We start from the raw sequence: 16,823 nt of genomic DNA, 5'->3' as shown, positions 1-16,823 counted from the left end.
GGGCTAGTTGACCTCCAATATTTTTGGTTGCTTTAAAAGACCCTATGACTTTTAATTGCCATTCAAATGAGTTCTCTCTCAGTCTTCTAGGAATATAGGGTCGACACGATCAATCATGGGAAGAACAAAAAAAAAACAAATAAGCATGCATCCATGACCTTTCTTCTGGGAAAAAATAGAAAATTCCACGTTTCTGCAGAAGGGAGCTTGAAACTTCTACAGTAGGTTTCTCTGATACACTTAATCTTCTCAGGCTCATAGATTTTGAAGGGTAATATTAAACTTAATGAATCCTGTCTGTTTGCAATCAGAATAAAAAGCCCATTTTTATGGATCTATTGTTATCAAAATTCTATTTTTTAGAGCTTCGGTTACTATTGGGCAGAGTCGGTCCTTACAATTTGTTATCACGAACTGTTTGATAATATCTTATCAATAGCTCGTATGTAGGAACTAACTGAAAGGGGTGAGGAAGCGGGGGGGGGGGGGTCAATGCATAAGGAGTTATAAACACGTACATGGTTAAAAACAAATCAGTAGAAAAAAATCTCGGAAACATTTGGAGGTTTTTTGGCAATTTTAGGGGGTGTCAGACTCTAAATATGGGTACATTTCTGTTTGTATACATACTCTTTAATCACGATCGATGTGTAGAGGAGAAAGATAAGAGACGTTAATGCTTTGAAATTGAAAATCAACTAATTATTGTCAAGAAGGATCGGTCCCCATAGAGAATGAGCTCCTAGTAAAATTAACCCAAAGAAGCCATCTTTAAGATTCTCCAAAAGAGGTTTGAATCATTTTCAAAACCACGAATGCAGTGGCATACAAGATGCTTATTGTGAGGCAAGTGTTGCTATGGCTACACACATGTCCATATTTGGCCATTTACATTTACTAAAAATTTGTCTTTTTCAACTAGTAATTAAATATACACCCAACTAATCGTAGTATGTTATGAGTTAAACTAATTAAAATAGATATTGAGGCTTACGACTCGACCTAAAATGTAAATGTTTGAATGTTATAAATTAATTTTATTTAACAGAATTACTTTACCTGTCCTAAGAAAATATTGGCAGAAGCACTCATTGACTCAGCTGCTGTTGTTCCAACCGAAATTTGCAGCAACCAACCCAGCTTCGTGACAACAAATTGCATAACTCCAAAATAATACAAAATATTGATGAAAAAGCTGAAGAAGAAGATTACCGACAAAATCTAGAATTAAGCAAGGACATTGATTCAAGATTTTGGTAGGTTGAAATAGGAAGAATACGTAGATAGACGTCGCCAAATGTTATACTAAATACTGGTAAGGGGCATATTATAGCTAATAACACTAAAAGATGTGTATTAAAAAGAAACTAGATATCAAAGATTTCCTAATGAAAATGCTAATCATGGTTGGAGTATTCAACCTATTCAAGACCGAAGTTCAGCCCACAGTAACCGAAAATTTAAAAACATTTTCAAAAAATTGCCAAATGAGGAAGAACTGCCATTTGAAGCTAATTCAGGAATGCTAACTATACTTTCGACTAATATTTATTGTGAAAACAAACTTTGGGGAATTTAAAAAAAAATGAGCTGACAACCCTTTAAAAGTGTGTTGGATCGAAACAAAAATTAAACCATTAGAATTGCCATTTTCGAAAACCCCACAAAGGAGACTTACAGCCTACCACCTCGAACAACAAGGAAAATCACTGTTTTACATTGGCAGCACTGATGTGTCCTTTTTTATACTTTTTTTTAAAAACGTTTCAAATTAAAAACAGCTTGGATTCACTGTTTTTCTAAATTCTTTAGATATATTTTATAGACAGTGTGACGAAACGAATCAGTTCATGTTTAGCAGTAAAATCAGATCCCAAAGCTTATACATCCTGAATCTTTTGCTCATATCCTCTTTTATGGAGCATAACTTAAAATATTAGCAAATTCTCTGTTGCTTCAGAAGAGGCTGGGTCCTTTCGTTTCGAGTTCAACCCTGTTATAAGGTCATAAAAATAAATTATTGTGGATAGTGTGAAACCCATTTTACTTCTCTGTGAGGCCTGCCCCCCCCCCCCCCAATAGTCTTCTTGGGGTGGCCCAGGCTTCCCAGCTCCCTGTCCTTACAAAGTTCATGCTGACGGCTTTGTTATCCCTTATAGCCGTGTAATCTTTATTTCAAGCGATAACTTAAAAATAATAACACTGTTTAAATACTAATTTTTACCGCCATTTTTAATACAATATCAAAACACATGATCTATTTATTTATGTTAACACATCTATTAACTGTTAACACATCGAAAGTTACAACAACTAACTTATGAAAAACGAATTTCTTGGGTATAAAATTGGAAAATTACTGCCCTAACTTTAGACACTATTAAGCCCGAGCAACTGAATTCATTTTCACCGTGAAGTAGACCGTGTCTCGGCGATAATATGGCTACACTTATTACTAAAATGAAATTACATAGAACATCAGCACCAAAAATGTGTCCTGATCCTATTACCAATCCAGACAATGCTCACTTTTCAACTGTAAAATCAATTTTTTAACCCATTAGTTTACCAACCAATCAGAGTAAAGATTTAATGTATAGTTTTTTGCTTTTCACAAATTCGCTTAGCAGTTTTTATATCCATGAGATAAATGCAATGTCCAGGCCACACTATAGTCACATTTGTCGATAATATCAAAAGTACGCACGACCACAGTGCCAATTATGTTAGCCGTTGGTAATTTCTCGAGTTAAACATTGTTCAACTTTCAAGCATAAAATTCTTCAATGACCAATTAAAGTCGAGATTTAAGGCAAATTTTTTTGAAACTAGAAAAAATGGAAGCTTGGAATAGTAATGTTTCTATCCATAACAGAAATCTGACCAAAGATAAGAAGACGAAGTATTAGTAAAAACTAATTTGAAAGCAAATTAGCGTTGGCGTAGTCTTTTTAAACCGATTTCTTGCAATTATAATTTTCCGCTTTTGAAATACAAATTTGGCACTAAAATCAATAAAATATGATGTCATTCATAATATCTGGCTTTTTTATCGACAGTAGTGACTATGGTGTGGCTCGGGCATAACAAAAGATACAAAGACATTGTACTTGTACGCAGTAATTGGGAAAAAAGTACTAAAAACATGATTGGGAAAATAGATGAACAATTATTAGCTTTCAAACTAATTTCTAGCCACTTCAATTCTCCGCATTTGCAGTACAAATCTGACAATAAAATCAAGGAAAAATACATGCCTTTCATAAAATTTGGTTTTCATCAACAGGTGTGACTATGATATAACTCAAGCATCACATGGAATCATCAGTAATTAGGTCGAGAAAGGTTTTTAGAAAGTCAGGCATACAAAGAAAACAACTAGAGATGAAAGTAAAGTAACTCACGCTGAATGCAAAGACGTCAGTTAGTCGCTCAGGAACAATAGTTATATTATAGTTAGTAATACCAGGTTCAATCATGACTGATAGATTTTGCCCAGATGCAAGCCATCCATACACAAAGCTAGAACCGGCAATAGTGTAGCTAAGAAATGCTGATACTTTGTCCCCTAAAGAAAAGCAAATGATTTGTGTAATTCCATGGCAAAATAAGATAAAAATTACGATTATAACATAAAAAAAAGACTAATTTAAGCTGACAGGGCAACGTGATGTGCTACAAGAAATAACAGGGAAAATACTTTAATTTTGTTTCTTGGTCATTGATTGCGTTATTGAAAAAAGGTGTTCAACTTCTCAAAGCTTTAAAAACGGTATGTCTCAGGGAAAAGCTTCAAGTCCAAAGCTTTAAAAACTGCGTGTCTCAAGAAAAAGCTCATTAAGAAAGAATTCAAAACAGATGATGAAATGTTCCTTAACGGCAGAAAATAAGTTCTTAAATTTTGTTCCTAAAGAATAACAAACCGAACTGAGTTGTAAAAGTAGATGCCAGCACTTTCAGACACTTGGAAAAATGTCAATTTTATGCAAATTTAAAGCTTTCTGCTGGTTATTCTAAGAATAAATTTTGGCAATAACTCGGAGAAACGGTCGCACATCTTAAACCCATTAGATTGAAATTCATTTCTGGTTAGAACTATCGACTGCTTGCTTGGATGGAGCATTCCATTCAAAAGCAGAAACGTGGGTCGAAGAAATGAAAGCTTTGCGGAGCAATTTCAGTTAGTTTTCTGTGAAATGTGCTATAGAACTCCATTACAACTCACGCACTGTTGAGAATCACTCAAGCATAAGCAAAACCATCCTTTTTGGCCTTAGGAAAGGATACTCAGCTTTCCAAAACATGTTTTGACATCTATCAGCGTGGTCGGAGATTCAGCTTTGCGTGAAAACAGTCGGAGATAGACCCTATATGAACAGTGGCGAAAAGTCCAATACTCTCCATTAAATATTTTTAAAGCATATCAGTCTAGACCTCTCTTCATGACTCCGTTTCTTCGTACATACGGAATGACAAATGTTTAGCGCATTACGACGGATTTATGGAAATTATTGCTGTGACGCGCAGAGGGATATCCTTTCCAGAGCACTTTAATGTGTATCATTAATCTGTATATATACTTATACTGTGTTCACAATAGGCTAAATTAGCAACAGAAGAAAAAAGACAAAGAAGAAAAGAGTCGAAGTCAGGGATATGAGTAAAGAGATGGCCTCGCCAAATCCAATTTTTTTTTTTATCGGTACTTTTTATTCAAATTATCAAATGAATTTGGTTTTCTATTATTGCCCCCATTTCTCTGGGGAAAATTGTTATCATTATCTTCTGTATCCCGAAAAATATCTGCGTGCATAGCTGATCAATGTGCTGTTCCCCAAGCACAATTTGTAATGCAGAAACAGTTTATCAACTCCATGCCGGCAACAAGACAAAAGTAACAAAAATAAGTAACAAATATCTTAGAAACAGGAGTTAAAGGCAGTAAATTCAAAGAAGTAAAATCTACCGGAGATTCTTTAATAGTACGGGCAACGAAATGTCCACAGCACAAGCGAAGATAATAAATAAAAAAAAAGAAGCAAAAATCTAAAACTAATACGAAGTTTAAAAGAAAACCAAGAAGCTAAGAGTCTAAAACAAAACAAGGAAAGACTAAAAGAAGAATTTTTTTTTAATTATGCCTTCTCCCAAAAAGCATTCCCTTTTTGCATCATTCTCCTAAAATATTCCGGAAGTAACGGACAAAGACTATTGGCAAACGTGACAGGGCTCTAAAAGCAGCGGAAAATACTCCAAGTAGAACAGTTTTTTTTTCACGTTTTCATGATTCTGTCACACACAGAATGCACGTAAACACAACACAGAAGTAATTCAGAAATCCAAATCAATTAAATTTTAGATAACATAGCACTCTTTAGAAAACAACGATATGCGGCACATGAGACAAGCAAAACAAACACAAAGTCCTCTTAGCCCATCAAACAGTTCGTGGTAAGGAACTGTAAGTAAGGAGCCACCCAGCTCAATTGTAACCGATACTCTAAACAACAGAATTTTGATACCAATAGGTATATCAAAAGAATTGGCTTATTATGCTGATTCCAAATACATACGTTTCATGAAGTTTAATCTTACCTATCAAAAACTACTAGCCTGAGAAAATTTGTCCGATTTTCAAAAAAAGGGGGAAATACCCCCTAGAAGTCATAGAATTTTAATGAAAATCACGCCTTCAGATTCAGCGTATCAAAGAACCCTAGTGCAGAAGTTCCAAGCTCAAGCTTCAGTTCACGTTTACTTGTTTGTTTGTTTTTTTTTTGTTTTTTTTTTCCTAGGGGTGATCGTATCGACCCAGTGGGCCTAGAACGTCGGGATAGTGCTCATTCTAACGGAAGGACGGTGGAAGAGGGAGGACGGATTTTCTGCAGGGGGGGGATTTTACACGGAGAGAAATTTTCATAAAGAGGGAAGTTTCCAGGGGACCTTTTCAGGGGAAATTTTAAACTGGGGAATTTGCCATAATCCCTATACAAAATGTCTTTAAGTGTCTTGCTTTCTCTTTACGAATTCAATTTTACGAGTGGAGATGTTAAGGATAATTGTCCGGGGTAATTTTTCACTAGGATTGAATTGTCCAGAGGATAATTCCGTGGGAAGGGGGATTTTTCCGTGGAATTGGAGCCAGACATCCTGACGTATTTTTTTTACCGATCAGAAACTAAATTAAAAAACAAGTTTTTTCAACTGAAAGTAAGGAGCAACATTAAAACTTAAAACTAACAGAAATTATTACGTATATTATTGGGTTGCTCCCTCCTTGACACCCCGCTTTCTATGCTAAAGTTCGAATTCTCCAATTCTTTCAGAGCGACTGCTGAAAAACAAAGTTCGTTTAATTAGAACAATAAGAAGTTTTTTTTTTAAGTACCAAGATACTTTAGCGTAAAAACTGAGGTTTTGAGGAGGGGCCGCCCCCTTCATGTACGTAATAAGGAGTGACGCGTCTCAATAGTAACCGAGACTCTTAAAAACATAATTCTGATACCAATAGATCAAACAGTTTGTGGTAACGAACTGTAAGTAAGGAGTGACCCGGCTCAATAGTAGCCGAAACTCTAAAAAACGGAATTTTGATACCAATAGATATATTTATGAAAATCACACCATCAGATTCAGCGTATCAGAAATCCCTACTGTAGAGGTTTCAAGTGCCTATCTGAAAAAAATGTGGAATTTTATATTTTTTGCCAGAAGAAAGATCACGGATATGTGTTTATTTGTTTGTTTTTCCCAGGGGTGATCGCATCGACCCAATCGACCAAGAATATCGTAAAAGAGCTCATTCAAACGGAAATTAAAAGTTCTAGTATCATTTTTAAGTGACATAAAAATTTCTGGGCAACCAGGCCCCCTCTCACGCCCCTTTTTTCTCAAAATCGTCCGATCAAAATCTTAAGGTGGTCATTTTGTTCGGCATAGTCGAAAGGTCAAACAAATATGCCTTTGGAGATATAAGGACCCCCCCCTCCCCCCAAAGTGCCTGGAGAAACGATTTTAAAGTTACAAATTTTGCCTATTGCTTAGGTATAGTATTTGTGAGTGGGAAGTATGCATACATTTTTCGGGGTGGGGGGCGAATTTTCTACTGGTGGAATTTTCCACGGGAATAATTTTTCATGGGGAGGGAAGTTTCTAAGGGGGAATTTTTCCGAGGAAATTTTACACTGAGGGAATTTACCAGAATTCCTATGCGAAACTCTTCTTATGTCTTGCTTTCTCATTGCCTACTCAATTTTACGCATGGAAATGTTAAGGGTAATTGTCCTGGGTAAATTTTCACCAGGATTGAAATGTCTAGAGAATAAATTCCTGGAGAGGAGGCATTTTTCAGCAGAGGAGTAGCCAGATTTCCAGGCATTATTTAAAAAACGAAGAGAAATTAAATAAAAAAAAAGTTTTTTCAACTAAAAGTAAGGAGCATAATTAAAACTTAAAACGAACAGAAATTATTCTATATATGAAAGGGGCTGTCCCCTCATCAACGTTCCGCTCTTTACGCTAAAGTTTCTTATTACTTTAAAAAGTAAAGTTGTGACAAAGACACCATCTTTAGCGTAAAGATTGGGACGTTGATGAGGAGACAGCCACTTTCATATATGGAATAATTTCTGTTCGTTTTAAGTTTTAAAGTTGCTCCTTACTTTCAGTTGAAAAAACTTGTTTTTTTTATTTAATTCATACAAAAAATATACACAAAAAGGTCGCAGCATATAGAGTAAAAGACACAATTTACATATTATAACACAGAACAAACTTAGATATATAGGCCTACTAATTCAGACAAGCTCACCTCAAAAGAGGTTGAAGAGATAATCATGCAAATCTTGTAAACCCACCGAATACTTTTGGAACCTATATGTGACAACGACCCTAATTCAGTTCCACAACTACCTGCGTATTAAACCATATTAATTTAAAAACCTTTTTCGACAAGACAAGTTTTTCAAAGAAAAGTAAAGAGCTCCATTAAGCCAAGAGATAAAGTAAAATAATCTTCCAAGCGTAAACTATCACAAATCACTATCAATAAATTAATGAAACTCAAAACGAAAATAATTTAAAATAAATAGCCAAGTCAAACTCAAAACGAGCAAAAATTAACATGAATAGGGCTGATAACCCCAATGCCTTCTCAAGACCAGAACACAATTTGCGCTTTACTGAAAAAAAAAGCAAATGACCGGGGATTGCCAGTTTAATTGATATATACTGACAGTAGAATGCTAATAGTGAATTCTGAGCCGTTACGTTCCTTCCTGTGCTATTCGGGACCTTTACGTTCCTTCCTGTGCTATTTGGGGCCTTTACGTTCCTTCCTGTGCTATTTGGGATTGCATAATATGTGATGAAGGACAGGCTTCTGACATAATTCATGTAGGCCAGATTTCTACTTTATAATATATATATGGCCTACATGCCTTTTAGGGTAAGTACATTATCCGTGTCACAAAACCGGTGTGTCTTGGCTATGTGTTAATATATTCAGTTTTTTTTTACTATAAAATCGAGTTTCAAATTAGAATTTTCTACAGTTTGAATAGTTCATTCATTCTATCTATATATATATAATTTACGATCATTTACATTGGTAGAGATATGGAATGTTCTAAGCGAGTTCTGGTGAGTAAATTTTCTTATATTATAATAAAAAGAATCCGTTTTGTGTTGCATCAAGTTTTCACTGGCCTATATTGAACTAATATGTAAACATGCTCTTATCAGATAGTGGAAAAACACCCTTTTCAGGTATGAGGATGTAAAGCAATTTGATTATTTTATGGTGAAACTGACTGCCCTGTTTGAATATTTACTAAAATTTGAAAAAAAACAGGGACTTTTTAATTAGAATAGGAAGATTTTTTGAAAGTGCTAACAGCTTTAGCGTAAAGAGCATGATATTGAGGGGGGGGGGGGTGATCCCTCATTGCCGGATTAAATCTGCCGAAACTAATATGCAAATTCTGATTTAATTTTTCATGCACGATGAGCCAAAATCGAAGTGAACCTGCCTCTCTTTTTTGAATATTTACTAAAATTGAAACACATGGACTGTTTAATTAGCATAGGAAGCTTTTTAAAAGAGCTAACAGCTTTAGTGTAAAAATCAAGGTATTGAGCCAAAAATGTGGAATTTTGCATTTTTGAGAGAGTAGAAGGATTTTGTACGTGGATTAATTTTATATGAGGAGGGGGGGTTTCCAGGGGGGAAGTTTTCAGGGGGGAAATTTTACAAGTTTTTTTCCGGAGACGTAAACTAACTTTTAAATTAAATTTTAGGTCTTTTGTCTTAGGGATTTGCTCCTCAAATTTTTAAATTGAAAAATGAGTTTGCTGTTCTATTCGTAAAGACAATCTTTCAAGCTCTAATCAGCAAAAATGACAAGTATTATCCATCTAGGACTTCCGCTCTTTTCTTTATGTGTTTAAGTAGCTTGAAATTTAGGTCTTTAAGCTTACGAGCTACCCACTGAGAAAACAGAAAATAATTTTTATTTTTATTTTAGGATGCTGTTGATCAGCCATCGCAACATAAGCGTACAAAGTTGGATGAACCCCAGGACAATGACGAGACAGGGATAATCGAGTCATTAAATTCAATCAGGCAAACTGTAATTCGCTTCGCTCCCCCTTCCAAAGGAAAGGAGGAGGATTCTAGGGACATAGCGATGATTTTTGACGTGATTGCAAATAGATATTCTGAAAATATTTCAATAATTCATTACATCGATTCCATATGTGCTTGAGGTGAATAATACTATTTTGCGATTGACTTGTAAAAATATGCGACACGATATAACCAGATTAGCATGTCTATTTGGTATAATGAGATGCGGGTGCCTTCTGGGTGTTACAAATTAATGTTTAAAAACCCTTCAGCTTCATATATGCATGAGATATCTAGATTATTTGATTTTATTCTAGTTCTTTTTTTTATTTGTGTTTTCTTTTGGTCGCTACTGCATGACTGCATATTTGTTGGTCGCTACTGCATGACTGCATATTTGTTGGTCACTACTGCATGACTGCATGACACAGCCAAGTTCCGGGAAATGTTTGGAGAACTTCATAATTTTTGAAACAATCAAAAGAAAAATTTTCGAAGGCAGTGAAGGCTAATTAAATATTAACAGTTTTTTCAGGTGTTACCATCGGGGTATTTAACTAGATATTAATTCATGAATTGATTGTAAATTTTAAATATCTTTATGTTAAAGCTAAAATATTGTATTGTAGAGTTGATACAACAACACTCGATAGGTTTTATTTATGAAGAAACAAACATCGCTTACTATCAAAAGCAAGATAATATTCATTAATAAAAATTTTTGTCAGGAATTGTGTGTTAACAACCAAAAATTCAATCCCCATTAATTTAGTAAAACCAATTGTTATGACTAGTGAAGCACAAATTGCACTAATTATTTTTATTATTATCTTATTCAGTTAATAATCATAGTTATTGCAAGAGTCGCCATCGGGGTTCTCATGCCAAATTTTACGGCAGTACTGTGTGTAATCCCGAGCAAAATCAAAATTTATTACTTTCTTGTTCGTGCAGGGAAAAATCGAAATGGAGGCGTTATGTAAAGGCACTTCAATTCCGGGGTCCTTTAATTGTTGATATGGAAGGAGAAAAAAGTTCGTCTTCCTACAATGATTTATTTAGTACAGGTGTACTGCTACCAGCACTACAATCAAATCCATCACCACGCGACATAATTTATTATGCATTTGTTCTGTAAATAATGCTATAAGCAAAAATTCGTAATTTATTATGCATTTGTTTGATAAATAAGAATCCAATTAAGAAAAAAAAGTTTGATAAATCCGACTAGGAAAAAAAATAGTGTGCTGAAATTATGATAAAACTTTCCTCAAAAAAACAAAAAACCATTGTTTGATAAATCCGACTAGGAAAATAAATCCCCATCGATCAGAAATTAAATTATAAAAAAGTTTCTTCAACTGAAAGTAAGGAGCAAGCAGAAATTTCATTCAAGGAATTATGAAAAAATTGTAAGTAAGGGTTAAGTTGTAATCAATAGGCTCATCAAAAGAAACCATAGTGGACGGCGAGTTTAGGTGAAACTTAAGTCCAGGTATGGATCGAAAAATAAACTATTTCTGTAGAATCTGAGCTAATAAGGGTTTTTGATCATAAACTCTAGTGATGTTTTTGAAATCCCCATTCCCCCCAAACTCAAAATTTTCCAAAATTTTACTTTAGAAGCTTTTTTTTAATATTTCTAAAGCACTAAGACATAGAGCGATACGAACATCAGAATCAACGTTAGAGAGCAATTTATCTGTAAAAGAGGGGTTATTATTTCCATACTAAATTTTACTTCTTTTTTTTTAAGGAGAAAGTGTATTCATGCAATTATTCTACCCCAGAAAAGGGACCAAGATGGAACGATACCATATCGATTCAAGCTGCCAAAATACACGGTGAAAATATCCCTTTACACATTGACAACGATTCGAGTGAAACAAGAAAACTGCTAAGGACACTTGTAAAAACACAGAAAAAGGACAAACATAACCTTCTGTATAATGGTAGAGATGTGAGATGCTTTAATCAATTAAATCACGCAATGAAATACCCCGTGATATCGTTATACCCCGTGATATCGTTACGCTAAGCATTCCAAACACGAAAATGGTTCTGCAACCAGAGAGATTTTTTTTTAATGTCTCTGTCATTATAATTGGGAAATTAAAGGCCATTAAGTATTTCACAAGTTCAAAACGATTAATATCCACCCATAGGTGACTTGAATTTCATTTTAAGCAATTGTAACAATAGTAGATTTTCAAAGGATGATAAACCTTCCATCAAATCAAGAGAAGAAAATATTGGCATGCTCTTTCGCGATTGACTTGTAAAAATATGCCACGCGATGAAACCGAATTAGCATGTCTCTTTGGGATAATGAGATGCGGGTCCCTTCTGGGTGTGAGAAATTTATGTCTAAAACACCGTCAGTTTCTTGTATGCATGTGATATCTAACATTCTAATTTAAGGAAAATTGTTATTTGTCATTCGCGAAGATAAATATTCTGAGACCTTAATAATAATAATAGTTTATTAAATATAAACCAGTGTGTCTTGGGTATGTGTTAATATATTCAATTTCTTTAGTATAAAATCGAGTTTCAAATTGGAATTTTATACAGTTTGAATGTTCAGCATGTAGGAGAACCCTAAATAGTCATCCCTAAAAAGGTAAGTTAACCCTAAATGGTTAAAGAATTTCTCTGAAATTACATTTTCAGATCCAGCATGCCGGAGAAATTATACACTACTTTTCAACTTCTTGTATATCTCAACACCAAATTTTCGCAATGAAAAAAAAATATGTTACAGATCAATTCTAATTTTTTCCTGAGAAAATAAAAAGGTTCCACCTCAGTTCCAATTTTTCTCAAAGAGATGAGAATCTAAAGTTCTTTTCAAAATTTTTTATAGAAAATAGAAAAAAAAGTTATACTTTGATCGTGAATATTCGCCATGAAGATAGGGAGCTCCACTTTAATTCTGAGTTTTCTCGAAGAACTGCAAAATTTTCATGTTCTCTTCTGAATTTTCTTAAAGAAGAGAAAAGGTTAGCTCAATTCAGAATTACACCAATGAAAATGAAAAAAAAGCTTCCACTCCAGCTCTTAATTTCTCACAGACATAAAAAAAATTAACAGTTCTGTTCTAAATTTATCCATATAAGATAGGAAAATTCATACTATGATGGTGAATATTTTCCATAAAGATAAAAAGTTTCACTTTGATTCTAAATTTTCTTAAATTTAGTTCCGATTTTTCTCAAACAGAAGAAAAATTTAAAGTTCTCTTCCCAATTTTTACATAGAAGATAGAAAAAAGTTATACATTAATCGTGAATATTCACCATGAAGACAAGGAGCTCCACTTTAATTCTTAGTTTTCAAGAAGAAGTGCAAATGTTCAAGTTCTCATCTGAATTTTCTTAAAGAAGAGAAAGAGCTAGCTCAATTCTGAAATTTACCAAAGAAAATGAAAAGGGCTCCAACTACAGTTCTTAATTTCTCAAAGACATAGAACAACTTTAAAGTTCTGTTCTAAATTTTTCCATCGAAGATAGAAAAAGTCCTACTATGATTCTGAATATTTTCCATGAAGATAAAAAGTTTCACTTTAATTCTAAATTTTCTTAAATTCAGTTTCAATTTTTCTCAAAGAGATGAAAAATTTTAAGTCTTGTTCCAAATTTTTTCATAGAAGACAGAAAAAAGTTATACTTTGATCGTGTATATTCACCATGAAGATAAGGAGCACCACTTTAATTCTGAGTTTTATCAAAGAAGTGAAGAAAAGTTCAAGTTCTCTTGTGAATTTTTCCCCAAGAAGATATAAGGTTCAACTTTAATTCTGAGTTTTCACAACGAAGGGAAGAAAAGTTCAAGTTGTCTTCTGAATTTTGTCAAAGAAAAGAAAAAAGCTATAGTCCAATTCTAATTTTCTCCAAAGAAAATAGGAAATTTAAAGTTCTCTTCTGAATGTTTTCCCTGAGAAGATTTAAGGTTCCACTTTAATTCTGAGTTTTCACAACGAAGTGAAGAAAAGTTCAAGTTCTCTTCTGAGTTTTCTCAAAGAAAAGAAAAAAGTTACAGTCCAATTCTAATTTTTTCCAAAGAAAATGAAAACTTTTCGACTTTTTAATAAACATTCCAAGCGCTTGACATGCTATAGTTTCCTAAAATAATAGAAATATAACAAATTAATGCATAAAATATTTTTATTGAAGTAACAACATGTATAATATTAACATAAAAATATGTTACAGACATTATTATACATTATTAACATCATTGAACAACATTGAACATTCTGAATCTGGTCCATAAAATAATTTATCATGCTCTCTCTGGATACTAGAGTTAGTCGTTTCTCTTAGTTAATAACCACTAGAATAATCATTCATCCATTTTGAGTCATATACAATTTTTACTGGGATTTCACATACTGATTCAATACACGTTTCAGCCTTGGTATTATTTGATTCATTGACTATATGATCAATGGTAGTAATAATGCTCACTTGTGCTTCATTTTCCAATCAATTTTTCATTATATTCATTAGTGATATTGTCTGCCAATGCTCTTTTAATTTTTCCGGTAATTTCACTGTCTATTTTAACATTATTTTTACAGAGGTAACAGTTCTGGCACGTTGACAAGATATGATTTATAATGTTGGTGCAGCAGTAGGCCTTTCTTTTCCTATTTGATTTCATTCGAATGCTAACACCGGAAAGATGACAATAAGATCTATCAACGGCTAACATGTTACCAGAACCATTAGCTAGAAGTTGCCCCTCTTCATCAACTATTATTTTTATGTTGGCATTCTCTTTGAGTACTAACTTCTCTGGAAATGATACTTTCACATATCCACCTTTTGAGTGATGAAAATTCTTGAAAATACATTCCCAATAAGATCTCCACTACTACTTGTTCCATAGTTCAAATATATCTCTCTGTCAGCATTCAAGGCAACAATGACTTTATCATGTGCACACACTTTCTTCGAATAATTCATTTTCACGTCTTTAAAAAAAAAATATGGTGTAGGTGTTTATCTCTCCAATGGGAAAAAATTACTGATTTAATACATGCAATAAACTAGATAGTCTCGATAACCTACCATGGATTACCACTGAGAAAGCAGCTTCCAATGTAAGAGCAACCATAAAGTAATTTTGCTACAGCCGCAAGCACACATAGTGAGAGAGAAATACAAAGACGACATAGATTATTAATAAAAAATTAAAAAGCTCTAATCAGGCATAATCCTTCTTTTGGCAAATTATGCAATGTTTCGAATGAACCCTATTACGATATTTGAGGAGCAATGGATCGATTCTATAACGACTCTTGTTTTTCGGGCATCATTCTTAAGGAACTGGGGTAAAATTCAAACTTTAGCGTAAAGAGCTAGGTGTTGAGGATGGGACAATATATATATGGATGACAATAAACAATTGAAACATCAAATACAAATTCCACATTCTTGCACGGAAATACCAAAATCATTGGTTACGTTAGGTTAGCTTACGTGCGCGCACGTAAGCTAACCTAACGTAACCAATGATTTTGGTATTTCCGTGCAAGAATGTGGAATTTGTATTTGATGTTTTAATTGTGTATTGTCATCTATATCTATCGATCCAGTGCTCCTCAAATATCGTAATAGGATTCATTCGAAACATTGCATTTTTTGCCAAAAGAAGGATTATGCCTGATTAGAGCTTCTTTTATTAATCATCTATGTCGTCTTTGTATTTCTCTCTCACTATGTATGCAAGCGGCTGTAGCAAACTTACTCTATGACTGCTCTTACATTGGAAGCGGCTTTCCCAGTGGTACTCATGGTAGGTTATCGAGACTATCTAGTTTATTGCATGTATTAAATCAGTAATTTTTTCCAATTGGAGAGATAAACACCTACACCATATTTTTTTTTTAAAAAGACGTGAAAATGAATTATTCAACGAAAGTGTGTGCACATGATAAAGTAATTGTTGCCTTGAATGCTAACAGAGAGATATATTTGAACTATGGAACAAGTAGTAGTGGAGATCTTATTGGGAATGTATGCGTACGTTGTCATGACAGTGAAGAGTTAAATTCCTTTGGAGTGCTCAAGAATTTTCATCACTCAAAAGGTGGATATGTGAAAGTATCATTTCCAGATTAGTTAGTACTCAAAGAGAATGCCAACATAAAAATAATAGTTGATAAAGAGGGGCAACTTCTAGCTAATGGTTCTGGTAACATGTTAGCCATTGATAGATCTTATTGCCATCTTTTAGGTGTTAGCATTCGAATGAAAGCAAATAGGAAAAGAAAGGCCTACTGCTGCACCAAAATCATGAACCATATCTTGTCAACGAGCCAGAACTGTTACCTCTGTAAAAATAATGTGATTATAGACAGTGAAATTGCCGGAAAAATAAAAAGAATATTGGCATACAATATCACTAATGAATATAATGATAAATTGATTGGAAAATGAAGCACAAGTGAGCATTATTACTACCATTGATCATATAGTCAATGAATCAAATAATACCAAGGCTGAAACGTGTATTGAACCAGTATGTGAAATCCCAGTAAAAATTGTATATGACTCAAAATGGATGAATGATTATTCTAGTGGTTATTAACTAAGAGAAACGACTAACTCTAGTATCCAGAGAGAACATGATAAATTATTTTATGGACCAGATTCAGAATGTTGAATGTTGTTCAATGATGTTAATAATGTATAATCATGTCTGTAACATATTTTTATGTTAATATTCTACATGTTGTTACTTCAATAAAATTATTTTATGCATTAATTTGTTTTATTTCTATTATTTTAGGAAACTATAGCATGTCAAGCGCTTGGAATGTTTATTAAAAAGTCGAAGATTTTTCATTTTCTTTGGAAAAAATTAGAATTGAACTATAACTTTTTTCTTTTCTCTGGGAAAACTCAGAAGAAAACTTGAAATTTTCTTTACTTCGCTGTGAAAACTCAGAATTAAAGTGGAACCTTTTTTCTTCTCAGGGAAAACATTCAGAAGAGAACTTTAAATTTCCTACTTTTTTTTGAGAAAATTAGAATTTGACTATAGCTTTTTTTCTTTTCTTTGACTAAATTCAGAAGAAAACATGATATATTCTTCACTTTGCTGTGAAAACTCAGAATTAAAGTGGAACCTTTTCTCTTCTCGGGGAAAACATTCAGAAGAGAACTTGAAATTCTCTTTACATCATTAA

At 33.5% G+C, this 16,823-nt stretch overlaps 1 protein-coding gene across 4 annotated transcripts in view; it reads right to left on the bottom strand.

Annotated features, from left to right (window-relative positions):
- The window catches only part of LOC148949208 (uncharacterized), a 242,483-nt gene that overhangs the window by 56,044 nt on the left and 169,616 nt on the right, over window positions 1-16,823 (bottom strand). For all 4 annotated transcript variants that reach the window (XM_089093251.1, XM_089093252.1, XM_089093250.1 and 1 more), the window contains exons 6-7: window positions 3,405-3,568; window positions 1,060-1,221 (exon numbers count right to left, since the gene is read on the bottom strand). In XM_089093251.1, coding sequence (XP_088949377.1) covers window positions 1,060-1,221; window positions 3,405-3,568 — 326 coding nt within the window. The remainder of the gene's footprint in view (window positions 1-1,059; window positions 1,222-3,404; window positions 3,569-16,823) is intronic.

Source organism: Artemia sp. Qi Xiang Cuo, chromosome 8 (assembly GCF_049724085.1).
Source record: "Artemia sp. Qi Xiang Cuo chromosome 8, ASM4972408v1, whole genome shotgun sequence".
Taxonomy (NCBI): Eukaryota; Metazoa; Arthropoda; class Branchiopoda; order Anostraca; family Artemiidae; genus Artemia; species Artemia sp. Qi Xiang Cuo.
This window is presented reverse-complemented; position numbering and strand designations above follow the sequence as displayed.